Consider the following 18,250-nt stretch of genomic DNA (forward strand, 5'->3'; position numbering starts at 1 on the left):
TGTAATTCAAGTGCATGGGCAGTGCAGGGGCCCCAGAGTCCCCCATTCCGCCAGCCTTTCCATGGTGGTGTTCACCGTCATGGAAAGGCGGGCAGAATGTGAGTCATAATCCCCAGGGCAGCGCTGCTTGCAGCAATGCCCTGGCGGATTAGAAACGCTGCCAGCGCCAGGCTGCCTGGTGGTGGAAGCCTGACGGTTGCGGCGTTTCGACCGTGGCGGCTCCACCATGGTCGTAATATGGCATGCAGATGCCACTAACGCGGCGGTCCACCCCCCACCATGAGTCCGGCAGTCAATAGAGCTCCAGACTGATAATAAGGACATTAATTGTGTGTCTAGGGTAATGGCGGAAATTACGCAAGAGTATTCCAAAGTGAGGAGAATGTCACCAGGGCTTACTGAGAAGAAATCTCCTTGCTCCCCTCGCCCCAGCCTCAGCTTGTAGATGTTACGCCTGCTTCATTGCACTACAGCTGGGTTCACACTTAAAATGCACTTACATTTTTGGAAGAAATGGCAATCAGACGCACAAAAAAGAGCACAGTCAATTACACTTATAAACATGAATATTTATTATTATTAATTATTAAGCAAGATGTCATTGTTTCATGGTCGCAAGCAAGCATGGACGTCTGTGGGGAAAATCATCTCATAGAATTAGCAGCTATTGGCTTCTGAGAGCTATGGAACCAATATACACCAATCAGATTGATCTTTGTCCTCTAAGGTCTTGGAGAACCAATGTCAACTGTGACCCAAAGCACTCTGGGAAAGAGAGAATTAAGGCGGGGGGGCTCCAGCAGACACCAAGGAAGGAAGTCTGAGGCATGAAGGATGACCCCAGAGTGCTCATTCTCAGCTGCTGATGACGCTCTCCTGGAGTTACCTGGGGTTTCACAAGCATTAACACACCTGGTACTGCGTTTTGATTTAACAATGCCAGCAGCAAACCCCTGTCCATGTTACACCTCAATGTTGGTTTTGTTTACCAGGTCAGCCCCTGACATCATGGGCTGGACAAGATCACTGAGTGGCTGTTAGTTGTGCTGCGAGGGAGGGGCTATGCCTTCCAGTCAGGAAAGTCTATTTCAACTCTATCACAGCACCACTTCATATTGGCAGTCATTCCTCTGCTGCCAGAAGCCACCTCCCTGCAGCCACCCATAATGCACTGCGCCTTTCTTCCTTCATTTGCATGTGTTTCCCCCACACAGCTGGAGCTCAAATGTCACTTTTACTTGAAATGATGTCTAACAAATCAGGGATCTAATATTGAAACTCTGTGACCATAAAGTGTCTAAAATCTGAGGCTCCCTAGGAATGTGGGAAAAGCTGCAGAAAGGTTGGGATCCACATGAGGGAGACATTCATAATCATTAAAAGAGCACATTGAGAAAGAGAATGAAAACATATTTAGTAAGAAGGTTTAAGGAGTGAAAATGTCCTCCATCAGTGGCTACACCAAACCCCCACAGCCAGTTTCACACTTATCTGAAAGCTCTTTCACAACTTTCAAATTGTCCTGCAGAGCATGGCCGGTCTACCACTTCATATACAACGGTATAGGGCCGGCCTTATTCAATGTTCACATGTATTTTGTTGAAAAGGATACATTTACCATGCATACAAATTTGTCTCTCGAGGAACTGAATTCACAAAAGTATTTCCACACAGAAGTTGCACTAATGGCCTCATAACGAGTGCCCCAGAAGTGGGGGGACAATACAGCTCCCCCAGAGATGAAGATTCCAGGAGTCCCATCAACTCTGGTAATGTAGAATTAAAAAGGAACTCACATTCAGGCACTTAGGCCCATATTTATTCTCTGTTTGTGCTGTTTTAGCATAATTTTTTTTGCACTAAAATGGTGCAAACTTAACTTCATATTTATATTTTGATGCTAGACCCATCTAGCGTCGAAATATAGGAGTTAGCGCTATTTTTTGGATGCACAAACCCACTGTGCGTGAATGAGATGCAAGGTAGGCGTTCCCGTCCAACAAATGTTGCTATTTCCTTAGCGCCATATTTATCCCTGTGCTAAAATCCCGCACGGGTGGGAAGCGGACCCAAATAATGAAGGTAAGCTTGCTTAGCGTCATTATTTAACGCTTGGGTCAGAGCAGGCGTTAAGGTACCTGTGGACCCATTTCCATGGCCAAACACCATGGAATGGGTCCACAGGTGCCCCCCCCAAAGCCCCAGGGACTCCCCCACCCACACCAGAGGGATATCAGAAGATGGGGATCCCATCCTAGGTAAGTAGAGATAAGTATTTTTTACATGGGACCCCCTGCATGGCACTGGGTGTAATGGCTATGCCCTGGGGATACTGGTCCCCTGTGCTGGCCATTGAGGTGGTGGGCATGACTCCTGTCTTTAAATGGATTCTCCTATAGAAATCTGATAGCTCAAAGACCAGAACGGCAATGCAATGCAGGATTAGAAGAATCACCAAGAGATGTGTCTTATTTATAACAATCCCAGGCGTTTGCAATCACATACAATAATCATGAAATGCGGAGCTGAAATAACAAGAGCACGGATAGAACCCGCAAGGCAATCATGAAATGCAGAGTCACGATAAACACATCAGTGCTCCTGACAGGCACTGAAGGTGCTGGCTTAGAAGTCCAGGATGTATTGTTTCTGCGCAGGGGCTCCTGGCCTCCGTCCTCGGTGGTTTACTGGGCCTGGCTCGATGTCTGTCAAGGAGATAGAAACAAAAGGATGAGATCATGGGGTGGAGATTATGCACAGGAGCAGAATACAAGAGACAATCAGACATCATGTAGGGACCCCAGGCAGACACCCAAAATAAACAAACACTGACCAGTGTCATTTCATGCAGCTGATGCAGGGAGACAGGAGGGTGAGATCATGGGGTGGAGATTACACACAGGAGCAGAATACAAGAGAGAGTCAGGCATCATGTAGGGGCCCCAGGCAGACACCCCAAAATAAACAAACACTGACCAGTGTCATTTCATGCAGCTGATTCAGGGTGACACCACCCCAGCCCCTTCGATGCATAGCTTTACTGGTGAGCCGTACAATGGCCAATATTTATACTTTTTGACGCAAATCAACGCTTGGGCAGATTTGCGTCAAAAAGTTTACCACCGGCTAACGCCATTCCAACGCGTCAACTGAGAGCCTTATTTATGGAATGACGCTAGCCGGCGCTGTGGCCTTGTTAACGTAAAAAAAAAATATTGCTAACCGGGCAGCAGAGGCGAAGAGAAGACTGGGGGTTGTGCGCCTAAGAATGGTGCAAGTCAGGTTAGAGTAAAAAATATTGGCTCTAATCTGACTAGCGCCATTTTTTTTACGCGCAACCCCCATCGAAATGACTCCTGTCTTTGCAAAGACAGGAGTCGTGCCCCCTGCACAATGGCCATGACCAGGGGACTTCTTTCCCCTGTGCATGGTCATTGGGCACAGTGGAATGTAAGGGGGCCCAAGTTAGGCCCCCATGCCACTTACAAAAAAACACCTGTCCCCATTCATGGGTATCCTCCAGGGGTGGACCAGGGTGGCAGGGGGTGTCTCTGGGTGCAGGGAAGGGCACCTCTGGACTGCTTCCATGCTCTGCCACCATGAAAATGAGCCCACAGGTCCCTTAACGCCTGCCGTGACCCAGGCGTTAAAAAACAGCGCAAATCTGGCTGAGCGTCATGTTTTAAGGCCCTCCTCCTGTGCGTCATTTTGACGCCGGAGGATAAATAAGGCGCACATGCCTTAGAGTCATTTTTTGCACTGGAACGTTGCCTTGCATGTCATTAGTGCAAGGTAGGTTTTCACGTATAAAAAATGACTCAAACTCCATAACTTTGGCACTAGACGGGTCTAGCGTCAAAGTATAAATATGGAGTTAAGTTTGCGCAGAATTTGCGTTAAAAAAAATGCAAATCTGGCGCAAACAGAGTATAAATATGGGCCAATGTGTCTCTACTGGCGCAGCTTAGACAAATACAACAAAATCATGGGGTTCACAAAAGATCACACCGAGGGATTAAAGTGCTTTCAACACACACTGAAGAGTTCCTTCCTGCTAAGAAACGAGCAGACACACCAGAGGTGAGCTGTTCTTGAAGACCCCGCACAGTATTAAATTTTGCAGTGGCTGCCTATACTGCTACGGCTACTTAACACACTTGTCATAAGAGGTCATGGGTCATTTGTGTCTGTACAGAGATGGAATCAATAGAACAAGAACTGAGGTGGAAACTGCAGCTTTGTGTCCTCAGCCTTCTGTTGTCATCACTCAGACCGGTCATAAGGCCACCTGGACCTGTGGAAGCGGCATCTTCAGGCTTCTGTTCACTGCTCTGTCACTGGGCTTTCACTGCCTTTCACTGGCCTCTCACTTAGCTTTCACTGCCTTTCATGGAGCTTCACTGAGCTTTTATTGGCCTCTTACTGAGCTTTTACTGCCTTTCACAGGGCTGCCACTGGGCTTTCACTGCCTTTCACTGGCCTCTCACTGAGCTGTCACTGGGCTTTCACTGCCTTTCACTGAGCTGCCACTGGGCTTTCACTGCCCTTCACCGATCTTCACTGAGCTTTCACTGGCCTCTCACTGAGCTTTAACTACCTTTCACTGGGCTGTCACTGGGCTTTCACTACCTTTCACTGGCCTCTCACTGAGCTTTTACTGCCTTTCATGGAGCTTCAATGAGCTTTCACTGACCTCTCACTGAGCTTTCACTGTCTTTCACTGGCCTCTCACTGGGCTGTCAATGGGCTTTCACTGCCTTTCACTGGCCTCTTACTGATCTGTAACTGGGTTTTCACTGCCTTTCACTGGCCTCTCACTGAGCTTTCACTGCCTTTCATGGAGCTTCACTGCCTTTCACTGGCCTCTAACTGAGCTTTCACTGCCTTTCGCTGGGCTGTCACTGGGCTTTTACTGCCTTTCACTGGCCTCTCACTGAGCTTTCACTGCCTTTCATGGAGCTTCACTGAGCTTTCACTGGCCTCTCACTGAGCTTTCACTGCATTTCACTGGGCTGTTACTGGGCTTTTACTGCCTTTTACTGGGCTCTCACTGGGCTTTCACTGCCTTTCATTGGCCTGTCACTGAGCTTTTACTGCCTTTCATGGAGCTTCACTGAGCTTTCACTCTCTTTCACTGAGATTTCAATGAGCTTCACTGAGCTTTCACAGAGCTTTCACTGGCCTCTCACCGAGCTTTCAGTGCCTTTCACTGGCCTCTCACCGAGCTTGCAGTGCCTTTCACTGGCCTCTCACCGAGCTTTCACTTGCATCTCACTGAGTTCTTCATATCAGAAAGTAAATTCATCTTTCTCTAAATAGACACTACCTATTACCTGTAACAGCATTGTTTTGTAATTTGCTTTGCACACTGAATCGTTTAAGGCCTTTGAGCCAACGGGTCTGCCCTCCTATAAATGTTGTTACGGCAAAGGGGAGTTGGCTGTCGATGATAAATCCTGCACACTGATTGGTGGTTCCTGCCCCCAGGTATACCAAGGCCCATATTTACAAGGGGCTTGTAAATCCTGTACACTGATTGGTGGTTCCTGCCCCCAGGTATACCAAGGCCCATATTTACAAGGGGCTTGTAAATCCTGCACACTGATTGGTGGTTCCTGCCCCCAGGTATACCAAGGCCCATATTTACAAGGGGCTTGTAAATCCTGTACACTGATTGGTGGTTCCTGCCCCCAGGTATACCAAGGCCCATATTTACAAGGAGATTGCGCTGCATCATTTGTTTTGATCCGGTGATGGTGCAGTCACTGCTAAATAGTTACAAAGTGACGCTTTCTGAGAAATGTGTCACTTTTCTTCCCCAGGCCTCATTTTTGGCCTGGGCAACAAGCGGTTGCGTCAGGTTACGTTAATCATATGCAAGGTAGGCTTTCTGACTTAAAAACCAAGGCTGATCTGATAGAGAGTGAAAAGGTGAAAACACACCTTGCACACCATTATTGTGGTCTTGTATGTCACGCTTAGGGGCGGGCATAGTGTACCTATGTGTATCGCTATGCCCACGCCTGTGTGACATAAAGCGCGCATGTAGTGTAGTGTGACATGTACTGTGTTACCTACCTCAGGTGTGCACTTACCTGTGAATTCCCAGTGCTGGAAGAGACTTCAGCTGGTCAGATCACTATTAAGAAGCAACTGTGTCGTTTTCATGCATCGGGCCAACAACATGCATAGGAATTTTGACACATATTGAATATTTCCCCATGACGCGTCACTTTCCTAAAACCTTGTAAATATGGATGCATCAGTTCTGCGTTGATTTTTAAGTTGGAACGCCTACCTTGCATATGCTTAACTTAACCTGATGCAGCCAGTTGTCGCGCAGGCTAAAAATGATGCACTGGAAAGAAAGATTAAGCATTTCTAAGAATGTGTCACTTTGTAAATATGGATCAGTGACTGCGCTGTCTCTGCATAAAAAAAATATCGCAGCAATGGCACAGACTCCTCGTCATATGGACACGAGTTTTTATATTGTGAGGCCCAGCTCTGAAACTGGTTTCAGGAAGTTCCCCCCTTGGGTACAAATCGCCTCAGTCTGGTCAAGCCACAGTCTTTGCCTTGTGGCATCAGCAGGGTGGGGCCGGGAGCTCCTTGTCGGGACCTTGAAAGAAAAGTCATAGGGGAGAGAGAAGCAAATCCCTACCTTACCTCACAACCTGTTAGGGGTAACATTTCTGAAGAAGGATAGAGCAGGAAGGGAACAAGGGCTTTCCCTATACTTCGTATGGACGCTCTGTCTCCTAAAATCTACACCCTAGAGTTGGGTCCACTACAAAGGACTGATGGATGCTTTTTAGAAGCTCTGAAGCTCCCTCTGCAGTCTAAAGGGCTCTCTCCAAACTTTTATTCCCTCACGCACAACAGATCCAAATGGATTCCTGAGTTGTAACAGTCCTCCGTGTTCGACCTATTATCCTGCCAAACACATATATCATAAATGGGTGATCCATCTCCCACATGGATGGAGGGAAGGGCCTGGTTGTCAGTGAATGATTGACAAATGTAAACAGAAGAGACCAGTAGGCAACTCACCTTGTGCAGGCCACAGGTCAAACAGACTGTGGTTCATACACAATTCATCAATGTCAGAGCTGCTCAGCCTGGTGCATCCATAGTCGTGGCATTCAATGAACAGAAGTGCGGATGTTGAAACTCTCCAAAGATCAGCACCTGGTTCTGGGTCACATTCTGTGTCACAGCGGACCCTCAGCATAATTGTTGTGTGTGTAGTGGCCAAAAAACAACAATATATATACAGACTTGCTACAGGGAACTCAGTTCAAGGTGCACGCTCCTCAGAGCCATGCATTGTTCATCACTACTGACACCCCAAGATACATACGACTAGAAAGGTATTCAACTCTGGAAGAACTTGCACTCTGGATTAGGATAAGCAGCAGGGTTGTCTATCTGCATTCCATGCTCCATGCTGAAGTTCACCATGAAGTCTAGTCTCTGGAAGCAGATGGTCAATGGACCAACGTGGCATCCTTTCCCTCCGTTATCATCAGCTGCAAAAGAGGTTTGTGATACGTCTCTTGGTACACAACAAGTAAGACGTGAACATGTGAAGGGTCCACACTATGACAAAGCCTTACTTATCAATGTTAGCCTGACTGTGCGCAATGACTCCCAAGTCCAACATCTTGGTCACTTCAGGCTTCATGCACTCCTGGATATATTCTGACATTCTACAATGCTTGTTTTTCATCGGAAAGCTGTCCCCAATGTAATGTCATGCATACAGACCACAGTGTGAGAGAGAAGAGGGGGGAAGATTCTCTGAGACTGCTCAACCTGCTCAGGAATCAGAACAGAGATAAGCTTCATCCCATCGACTGAGTAATCTTTTTTAATATTGTACAAAAGATCTGGGAGTGACTAATGCTCCTCCTTGACCACCTCGGCCATTGCCAGGATGCTGACTGTGTAGCCCCAATAATATCAGATTATGGGTCAACCCAATAATCCTAAAAACCAGGGTAATTTTATGCAATCAAAATGGTATGGTTCACTCAGGAAGTCTGTGTAGCGATGTGGGTTAAGCATGTTCATGTGAAACACTCTATGGGTTTTCTGTGTGGCATCTGTGTCAACTAGGTAGTGACATCAGAGATTTTCCTAACAATCTTGTAGGTGGTTGTTCTATTACTTTCAAGACCTGAGCACCAATACCTCTTGAGTTTCTTGGACCCAGTGAGCATTGCCCCCCTTTTATCAATTCTTGACTAACCTGAAGAATAATGTTTGTCTAACGTGATCAGGTTGTCTCTCAACAATTAGGGTTTTACAAAGGAAACATATCAGTGTCTATGCTACATTCATGCCAGCCTGTGTCTCAGCCATGCCAACCACAGAGCACCACCAATGCAGCAGACGTGAAGATACTTGCTTGTGAATGAGTTTTGGCTGAAGGTGTCAACTACTTAATTTTAAAGCACAGTGAAGCAAAAACATTGGTCTAAACAATGTATTTAAAGACACATCTATGTTTCTTTAAGAGCTCATTTCCAGAAGGTCTTTGATAAACATGTGTAAGAAAAAGTGGCAGAAGAAATCACCATGCAGGAAGTCTGATGGTCGAGAGTGTATCAAAAGGGGGTGGGTGTCAATGATGCCATGTGCCTGCTCTTATTGCTCTATCTGAGTTGTGCTAGGACGCAGTGTTCTCTTTTCATATCACCCACCTGACGTCAATGGCAGGTCTGTGTGAAGACTATAGTTGAGCTCCTGCTTGCATCGTGTACTTTCCTGCGGTGGTGTACAGATTCTCAAAGTCCATCTGCCTCTTCACAAGTGCCTCATATTGGTCCTGGTTATCGGAGACCTGTCAATAGTTGGAACAAAACATAGAGAAACAGTGTGAAATCCTGAGCACCAGCAACAATATTGAATGCAATCACTCCATGATAAGTGGCATGGTGCAGGCTTGAGTAAGAGACTGTGCTGCTGATTATCTGGTACGGGGTTGGAGACGTGGAGGCTCATTTAGAATTGCTTAAATATTTCCACTAATCTCTAATTATGGAATAGAATCTCTTAGATGGATGTCCGCCTCAAAATCACACCTTGAGGCAGTAACTGATTGAACAGATATCTCTATATTCATTAGTACCAGATCCAAAACTCCTGTCCACCTGGACTACTTTTCTATCACAATTCCAGGAAATTACAAGAATTAGACAAGGTGGGCTCACCAACATAAAGTGACATGATTCATCACCAGCCACCTTATCTCACCATGGTAAAATAGTAATACCAGGGTGGACACAACCTCAAATGGGACTATCTTGAGGAAGTTCTTGTAAATTGATAACCAGGATAATTATCTGGGATCCTGTTAGACTAGCTAAGAATACCTCAGGATAAACCACAAGGGTATTCTCCTTGGTATGTACAAAATATACTAAAAAGCATTAGTTGGAGGACATTGCTGGGAATTATAGCCCTCATGTACATGTGGTGCCAACATGTCTCTGCCCTTATTTAGCTTAACCAGGTCTTGGGCATTCTTTAGGTCTTTCATTAGGATCCCTAATCTATAACGTGAAGATAAAGGAGAGAACTAGGGGCCAGATGTAGGAAACAATTTGCGACTCGCAAACGGCAAAAATTGCCATTTGCGAGTCGCAAATCGGAGTTTCCTATGCAGAAATGCATTTTGCAAGTCGGGACCGACTCGCAAAATGCATTTCCGACTCGCAAATAGGAAGGGGTGTTTCCTTCCTATTTGCGACTCGCAGTGGTATGCAATTCCATACGCGGTCGCAAATGGAGTCGCAGTTACCATCCACTTGAAGTGGATGGTAACCCACTTGCAAATTAGAAGGGGTCCCCATGGGACCCCTTCCCCTTTGTGAATGGACCACAAAATATTTTTTCAGGGCAGGTAGTGGTCCAAGGGACCACTACCTGCCCTGAAAAAATTCCGAAACTAAAGGTTTCAGATTTTTTTTAAGTGGAGCTCGTTTTCCTTTAAGGAAAACGGGCTCCACTTAAAAAAAAAAACTGCTTTATTTAAAAGCAGTCACGAACATGGAGGTCTGCTGACTACAGCAGGCCTCCATGTTAGCGAGTGACCATAGTCGCTATGGGGCCGCAATTTGCGACCCACCTCATTAATATTAATGAGGTGGGTCTTTGCGATCCCATAGCGACTCGCAGACAGTGTCTGAGACACCGTTCTGCATTGCAAATTGCCAGTTGCAATTTGCGAGTCGCTCGGACTCGCAAATTGCAACTCGCAATTTGCAATATTGCTACATCTGGCCCCTAGTTCTCCTTATCAAAAACAAGGTATCATATCCTGCCCCCAAGTACAGCCGTCTGATAGGTATATTATCCCTATTGAGGAGGAAATTCAGCCAAATGATCCTAATGTGTACCTAGTGATTGCAGGGGCCAGGCTAGAATGGGAAATTGCTATTTCTAAAAAATGAATACCAGGAATGAGTGAAGTACAAAAAAGAAAACACATGACCTAACAGATCTAAGGAGCTGCCAGGACCGCTTGAATAAATGAATAAAACACAATGGACATTTAGAGTGGGGTGTGATGTGGGACCATGATCAAGGTAAGGATAGTCGGGGAGCAGGGAAGTAGGGGAATGAGCACTTGAGGAAAATAGAAGAGGGAGCAAAGAAACACATGAGCTCCTATGAAGTGCTCAATATAAAAAAGTGCCCTCAAGACAGCAGTGGAAGAGCACAACTCATTCAGTGCTCCGGAGTGGAAGAATAAAAAAGAAGAGCAGACAAATGAGACAGAAAATAGAGTCTTCTGAAGCAAACAGCAAACGTATACAAGTCTCTCTATGAGAGCACAGTGAGATCAAACTGTTCATGAGCAGGACAGCCACAACAATAGGGAGAAAAGAAATAGAAACAGGAGCATTTGCACAAGTATGAAGTATTGAAATAATGTTATGTTATGCAGACTCGTAAATCGCATTATGACCCGGGAGGGTATCCTGGTGCTGAGTAGGTGTGGGTGTAGCCAAACATAAAGGCTAGTGGGATACTCAAAAATGCAGGTTTTCAGCTTCTTGTTGAGTTCAAGAAGTTAGGAGGAGGCTCTTATGAGTATGAAGGCTTGTATGCCAGATCTGGTTTTCCGTATGACTCAGGTGTGTGCCAGTAGGAACCTGGACAAGTGGAGGTGTCTGGAACTGTAGGAAGGTAGCCTCTTTCTAGCCTTCTTACCCTCACTTTTGGCCTGTTTGTGAGTATATGTCAGGGTGTTTTTGCTGTCCCACTGGGATCCTGCTACCCGGGGCCCAGTGTTCACACTGAAAACCCTATGTTGTCAGTGTGTTTGATATGTGTCACTGGGATCCTGCTAGCCAGGACCCCAGTGCTCATAGGTTGTGGCCTGTATGTGTCCCCTGTGTGATGCCTAACTGTATCACTGAGGCTCTGCTAACCAGAACCTCAGTGGTTATGCTCTCTCTGCCTTTAAAATTGTCACTGCAGGCTAGTGACTAATTTTACCAATTCTTATTGGCACACTGGAACACCCTTATAATTCCGTAGTATATGGTACCTAGGTACCCAGGGTATTGGGGTTCCAGGTGATCCCTATGGGCTGCAGCATTTGCTTTTGCCACCCATAGGGAGCTCAGATAATTCTTACACAGGACTGCCACTGCAGCCTGAGTGAAATAACATCCAGGCTGCCTATAGATTTTACTTTTGACAGGCATGCTGTCTCCAGTATCAATTGTGTGTTCACACCAAGATGTGGTGCCTGGCACAGTTGAAAAGAGTTCAGAAAATTGTCCAAGGGGATTTATGCAGTTGTCTTTCTGTTCTGCAGTCAGGCAATCTGCCAAAACTACTCCCTCCACTAAAGCATCCTCTTCAGTGGAGGAGAAGAGATCAGGGAGAGGGTCACTCTCTTCTTCCAGTCCTTCATCTGTTGCCATGAGCAGGGTGAGATCAGCCCTGTCATAGTAGGGTTTTAGGCGGTTGACATGAATCACCCTAATTGGACTCCTGGCAGTGCCCAGGTCTACCAAATAGGCAACCTCACCCTTTTTCTCAACAATTAGATGGGGTCCACTCCATTTGTCTTAAAGTGCTCTTGGGGCCACAGGCTCCAATACCCACACCTTCTGTCCTGGTTGGTACTGGATCAGAACAGCCTTCTGGTCATGCCATTGCTTTTGGAGCTCTTGGAGCTCTTGGCTGGCCTGAAGGTTTGTACTGGCCTTTTTCATGTACTCAGCCATTCTGGATCTTAGGCCAAGTACTTAGTCCACTATGTCCTGTTTGGGAGCTTTTAAAGGTTGTTCCCAACCCTCCTTTACAAGTGTTAGTGGACCTCTTACAGGGTGTCCAAAGAGGAGTTCAAAGGGGCTGAAGCCCACTCCTTTCTGGGGTACCTCCATGTAAGCAAAAAGGAGGCAATGTAACAGGTCATCCCATCTCCTCCTGAGTTTTTCAGGGAGTCCTATTATCATACTTTTGAGAGTTTTATTAAACCTCTCTACCAGTCCATTAGTTTGTGGATGATAAGGAGTGGTGAATTTGTAGGTCACACCACATTCCTTCCAAATAGCTTTCAAGTATGCACACATAAAGTTGCTACCCCTGTCTGATACAACCTCTTTTGGAAAAACCACCCTGGAAAAGATTCCCAGGAGGGCTTTTGCCACTGCAGGTGCTGTAGTGGTCCTTAGAGGAATTGCTTCAGGATATCTTGTGGCTTGGTCCACAACCACCAAGATAAACCTATTGCCTGTAGCAGTAGGAGGGTCAAGGGGGCCAACTATGTCAACCCCTACCCTTTCAAAGGGGACCCCAACCACAGGTAGTGGAATAATGGGAGCCTTTGGTGTGCCACCAGTCTTGCCACTGGCTTGGCAGGTCACACAAGACTTGCAAAAACCTTTATTGTCCTCTGACATCCTAGGCCAGTGAAACAGGGGGACAAACCTTTCCCATGTTTTGATCTGTCCCAAATGCCCAGCCAAAGGAATGTCATGTGCAAGAGTTAGGAGGAACTCTCTGTACTGTAGGGGAATGACCAGTCTCCTGGCTGCTCCAGGTTTTGGGTCCCTTGCCTCGGTGTACACAAGGTTGTCCTCCCAGTAAACTCTATGTGAGTCACTGACATCCCCATTTTGCTGTTTGACAGCTTGCTGTCTGAGACCCTCTAATGTGGGACAGGTATGCTGTGCCACACTCAGCTCTTCCCTGGCAGGCACCTCTCCACCCAAAAGCTCAGCAGTGTCTGTTGCCAGCTCATCTGGTGAAGGTTATGCACAGGGAGGAAATTCTTCTACCTCAGAAGGAGAATCATCTGTAGAGGGAGGGATAGTGGGTATGGATTTACCCTTTTTACCCCTAGCTTTAGGGAGCACTTGGTCCATTGTTCCAGGATCCAAGTTACCCTGTCCTTTTTGCTTTTTGGTCTGAGCCCTGGTTAAAGCAAAAATATGCCCAGGAATGCCCAGCATTGCTGTATGAGCCTCCAACTCCACTTCTGCCCAAGCTGATGTCTCTAAATCATTTCCTAGTAGACAGTCTACAGGTAAATCTGAGGCAACCACAACTTTCTTTGGACCAGTAACCCCCCCCCCCCAGTTGAGATTCACACAGCCATGGGGTGGCTAAGAGTGTTGTTATGAGCGTCTGTCACTTGGTACTGGTGACCAAGTAGGTGTTGTTCAGTGTGTACCAGTTTCTCTATTACCATGGTAACTCTGGCACCTGCGTCCCTATAGGCCTGAACCTCAACACCATTTATTAGGGGAAGTTGCTTGGACTTATCCATATTAAGGGGACAAGCAACCAAGGTGGCCAAATCAATTGCACCTACAGAGACTAACACAGCCTCTGTGGTCTCCCTAACAATACCAACCCCAACTAAATTACCAAAAGTGAGCCCAGCTACTCCCTTGGATTGGCTATTAGTAGGTTTGCTCCCACTACCACTGCTATTACTAGGGGCACTAGGAGTTGCAGCAGGGGTTGTGGTAGTGGGAGGTTTGATGTTTTTCTTTGGACAACTGGCATCAGTTGTCCAATGGCCTTTGACTTTACATAAATAACACCAAGGCTTTTTTACTTGATTTAAAGAGGATTTGGACCCACCACCCCCACCAGAGGATTTTTGTGGGCCTGATGAAGACTCAGTATGTTTACTTTTGTCCCCACCCTTGTCAGAAGATTTACCATCCTTCTTCTTGCCATCCTTCTTCTTGCCATCCTTGTCACCCCCTGTATGAACATTTCTGTTCACTCTTGTTCTGACCCATTTGTCTGCCTTCTTTCCCAATTCTTGGGGAGAGGTCAGATCTGAGCCCACTAGATACTGGTGTAACAAGTCAGACAGTTATTCAGAATATGCTCTCGCAGAAGACGATTATACAGGCTTTCGTAGTCAGAAACTTTACTGCCATGTAACCACCCTTCCAAGGCCTTCACTGAACAGTCTACAAAATCTGTCCAGTCTTGAGAGGACTCTTTTCTGGTGTCTCTGAACTTAATCCTGTATTGTTCAGTGGTTAAGCCAAATCCATCCAAGAGTGCATCCTTCAAAACTGTAAAATTGTTAGCTTCACTTTCTCTAACAGTAAGGAGCCTATCCCTACCATTTCCAGTGAAAGATAGCCACAAAATAGCAGCCCGCTACCTTTGAGGGACCCCCTGTACCATACAGGCCCTCTCAAGTGCAGCAAACCACTTGTTGATGTCATCCCCCTCTTTGTAAGGGGGGACTATCTTGTGCAGATTCCTGGAAACATGCTCTCTAACAGGATTACTATCAGGAATACTGCTGCTGCCACCATGGGGTCCTAACCCCAACCTCTGTCTTTCTTTCTCAATATCTAGGGATTCCCTATCTAAGGCCAGCTGTTGCTGTTTAAGCTTCAGTCTGGTCTCTTCCACTTTCAACTTTCTGAGATCCCTTTCTAACATATTGTCTTCAGGGTGGGTGGGTTGGGAATGCTTTGGCACAGAAGACAAGTTTGAAATAACAGAGGGGGACCTGTCCCTAACTGTCTGGACCCTTGTAACTTGGCCTTTAGGAATAAAGGATGCCCTACTGCGATTGGAACCTATATTACACCAACACATTACTGGGTGTCCGGCTAGGGGGCAGGCCCTTATCTGAACCCTCCCCATTCTTCTCAGGGAATTCTTCTGAATCAGACTGTGAAGTTTCTATATGTTCCTGCCTCTCATTTGATGGACCAGCCTGGTTTTCATCATCTTCAACAAGCATATTGAACAGAAACTCTTTTGTAGGGTTCTTTCCTATAACTAAACCTCTATCTAAGCAGAGACTCCTTAAGCTCTTGTAATTTAAACTGTCATAAGTAGCATTGACAGTTTTGGGAGCAGAATCCATCACAGACATGATAGCAGAAGGTTTAGAGATAGTGAGAAAGAGAGAAAAAGTTTCAGAACTTTTTAAGGAACAGAGAAAAACCTTTTTCTAATTTTTAGAAAACTTTTAGAAGTTTTAGAATACTTTCCAGTACTTTTGTAAAAAGTTTAAGAGGAGAAAAGCAAAACCTTTTGGTTAGGTGTACATACACTGAGCTTGTTTTGTATATTTAATACTTATCGTACCGCTGCACAACCAATGTAGGAGGCTGGCCTGGCTTGCAGTGGGTACCAGAGGTACTTAGACCTTGTGCCAGGTCCAGTTATCCCTTATTAGTGTAGAAGAGGTGTTTCCAGAAGCTGAGGTTGATAGAATGTAGCTATGGCAAAGCAGCTTAGGCTGAACTAGGAGACATGTAAAGCTCCTACTATACCACTGGTGTCATATGCACAATATCATAAGAAAACACAATACACAGAAGTACTAAAAATAAAGGTACTTTATGTTTATGACAATATGCCAAAAGTATCTCAGTGAGTACCCTCAGTATGAGGATAAGTTATATACACAAGATATATGTACACAAACCAAAATTAGGTAAGTAATAGCAGGAAAAGTAATGCAAGCAATGTAAAGTTACAGTAGATTGAAATTGGAGCACATAGGTATAGGGGGCAACACAAACCGTATACTCCAAAAGTGGAATGCGAACCATGAATGGACCCCAAACCTATGTGAGCTTGTAGAAGGTTGTTGGGACTGTAAGAAAACAGTGAGGGTTAGAAAAATAGCCCACCCCAAGACCCTGAAAGGTAGGTGTAAGGTGCACCTACTACCCCCAGAGAGCACAGAAGTTGTGATAGGGGGATTCTGCAGGAAGAACAAACACCAGCAATGCAACAACAGTGGATTTCAGGACCTGAGTACCTGTAAGACAAGGGGACTAAGTCCAATAGTCGCGACGGTGTGGAGAGTGGGCAGGAGCACAGGAAATGCCAGCTGAGGGTGCAAGGAAGCTGCCACCTGTTGGAAGAAGCTTGGAGTTCTGCAAGAAAGAAGAGGACTAGGAACTTCCCCTTTGGAGGATGGATGTCCCACATCGCGATGAAGCTTGCAGAGGTGTTCCCACGCAGAAAGACGGCAAACAAGCCTTGCTAGCTGCAAGGGTCGCGGTAGAGGTTTTTGGGTGCTGCTCCAGCAGGCCACCATCCCTGTGAGTGCATGGACTCGCTATGGGGTCGCAAACTGCAACCCACCTCATTAATATGCATGAGGTGGGTCTTTGCAACCCCATAGCGAGTCGCAGAAGGTGTCTGAGACACCTTTCTGCATAACATTTTGTGAGTTGCAAATTGCGAGTCGCTATGACTCGCAATTTGCAAGTCGCAAAATATTTTCTTGCTACATCTGGCCCTTAGATCAGAAGGAGCGAGCCTGGTGTTAGAGATGTAGTTCTAAGTATAGCTCCTAAGGCTCACTTTCAAACAAAGATAAGAAGGAATGAGCTAGGTGTGACTCGAAAACATGTCATCTTGAATATGGCTTCTAAGGCTCACTTACACACATAAATCAGTAGGAATGAGACAGGTGGAAAGAAAAGGGATTTGGCTCAGAGTTTGGCCCTTAATGCTTATTCACACAGTGTTTTCAGAAGAAATGGGACCATTGTGACTAGAAGAGATGTGATTTGAGTCTGGCTTCCAAGGCTCAATCACACAGATAGGTCAGAAGGAATTTGGTAGGTGTGGGTAGAAGAAATGAATCTCTGAGTGTGAGCCCTAAGGCTCACTCCTCACTGACTCAGGAATTAGTGAGGATGATGTGAGAAAAAAAGATGTGACTCTGAGTGTGGCTCCAAAGTTTAACTTGCACACATAGATCACATAGATCAGAAGTATTGAGTCAGGTGTGAGTAGAAGATATGATGCTCTAAGTGTGACACTCAAGGTTCACCCACACACTGACACTAATAGGAGTGAACAAGGTGTGATAGGAAGAAATGTGGCTCCAAGTGTGGCTCTGAAGGCTCATTTGTACACTGACACCAAAAAGAGTGGGCCAGGTGTAAATAGAAGAGATGTGGCTTTGGCTCCCAAGGTTCACTTGCACACATAGATCAGAAGTAATGGGTCAGGTGTGAGTTGAAGAGATGTGGCCCTGAGTGTGACTCCCAAGGCTTACTCCACACTGACAGTAAAAGGAGTGAGCCATGTGTGAGTACAGGAGATGTGGCACAGATTACGGCTCCCAAGGCTTAGTTACAAACATTCATCAGAAGGAGTGAGCCAGGTGTGAGTAGAGAAGATATGACTTTGAGTGTGGCCTTCAAGGCTCACTCGCACACTGACACCTGAAGGCGTAAGCTGGTTGTGAGACAAAGAGATGTGGCTCCGAGTGCGGCTCCTTTGGATCACTCATACACCGACACCAGAGTGAATGCGACAGGTATGAGTAGTAGAGGTGTGACACTCAAGGCTCACTCACACAAATAGGTCAGAACAAGTCAGCCTGGTGTGAGTATACGCATGGGTGTAGCTCCAAAGGCTCACAAATAGACCAGAAGGAATGAGTCAAGTGTGAGTAGAATCAATGCGGCTCTGAGTATATCTCTGAAGGTTCGCTCACACACTTAGATCAAAAGGAGTGAGCCAGGTGTAAGTAGAAGAGATGTGGTTCCTGGTGCAGCACCCAATGCTCATTTGCGCACATATGTCAAGGAGTGAGCCGGATGAGAGTAGAAGATATGTGGCTATGAGTGTTGCTCCCAAGGCTCACCCCATACTGACACTAGAAGGAGAGACCCAAGTGTGAGGGGAAGAGATGTGGCTCCGAGTGTAGCTCCCAAGGCTCACTCGCACACATAGATCAGAAGTAATATGCCAGGTGTGAGTA

At 46.1% G+C, this 18,250-nt stretch overlaps 1 protein-coding gene across 1 annotated transcript in view; it reads right to left on the reverse strand.

The window, feature by feature from the left end:
• Window positions 1–548: 548 nt before the first annotated feature.
• Window positions 549–18,250, reverse strand: part of LOC138252902 (uncharacterized) — a 216,205-nt gene continuing 198,503 nt past the window's right edge. Inside the window, exons 8-9 of the mRNA XM_069205776.1 lie at window positions 8,709–8,848; window positions 549–2,705 (exon numbers count right to left, since the gene is read on the reverse strand). Coding sequence (XP_069061877.1) covers window positions 8,738–8,848 — 111 coding nt within the window. The 3' untranslated portion in view covers window positions 549–2,705; window positions 8,709–8,737. The remainder of the gene's footprint in view (window positions 2,706–8,708; window positions 8,849–18,250) is intronic.

This window comes from Pleurodeles waltl, chromosome 1_2 (assembly GCF_031143425.1).
Source record: "Pleurodeles waltl isolate 20211129_DDA chromosome 1_2, aPleWal1.hap1.20221129, whole genome shotgun sequence".
In the NCBI taxonomy this organism is placed as follows: Eukaryota; Metazoa; Chordata; class Amphibia; order Caudata; family Salamandridae; genus Pleurodeles; species Pleurodeles waltl.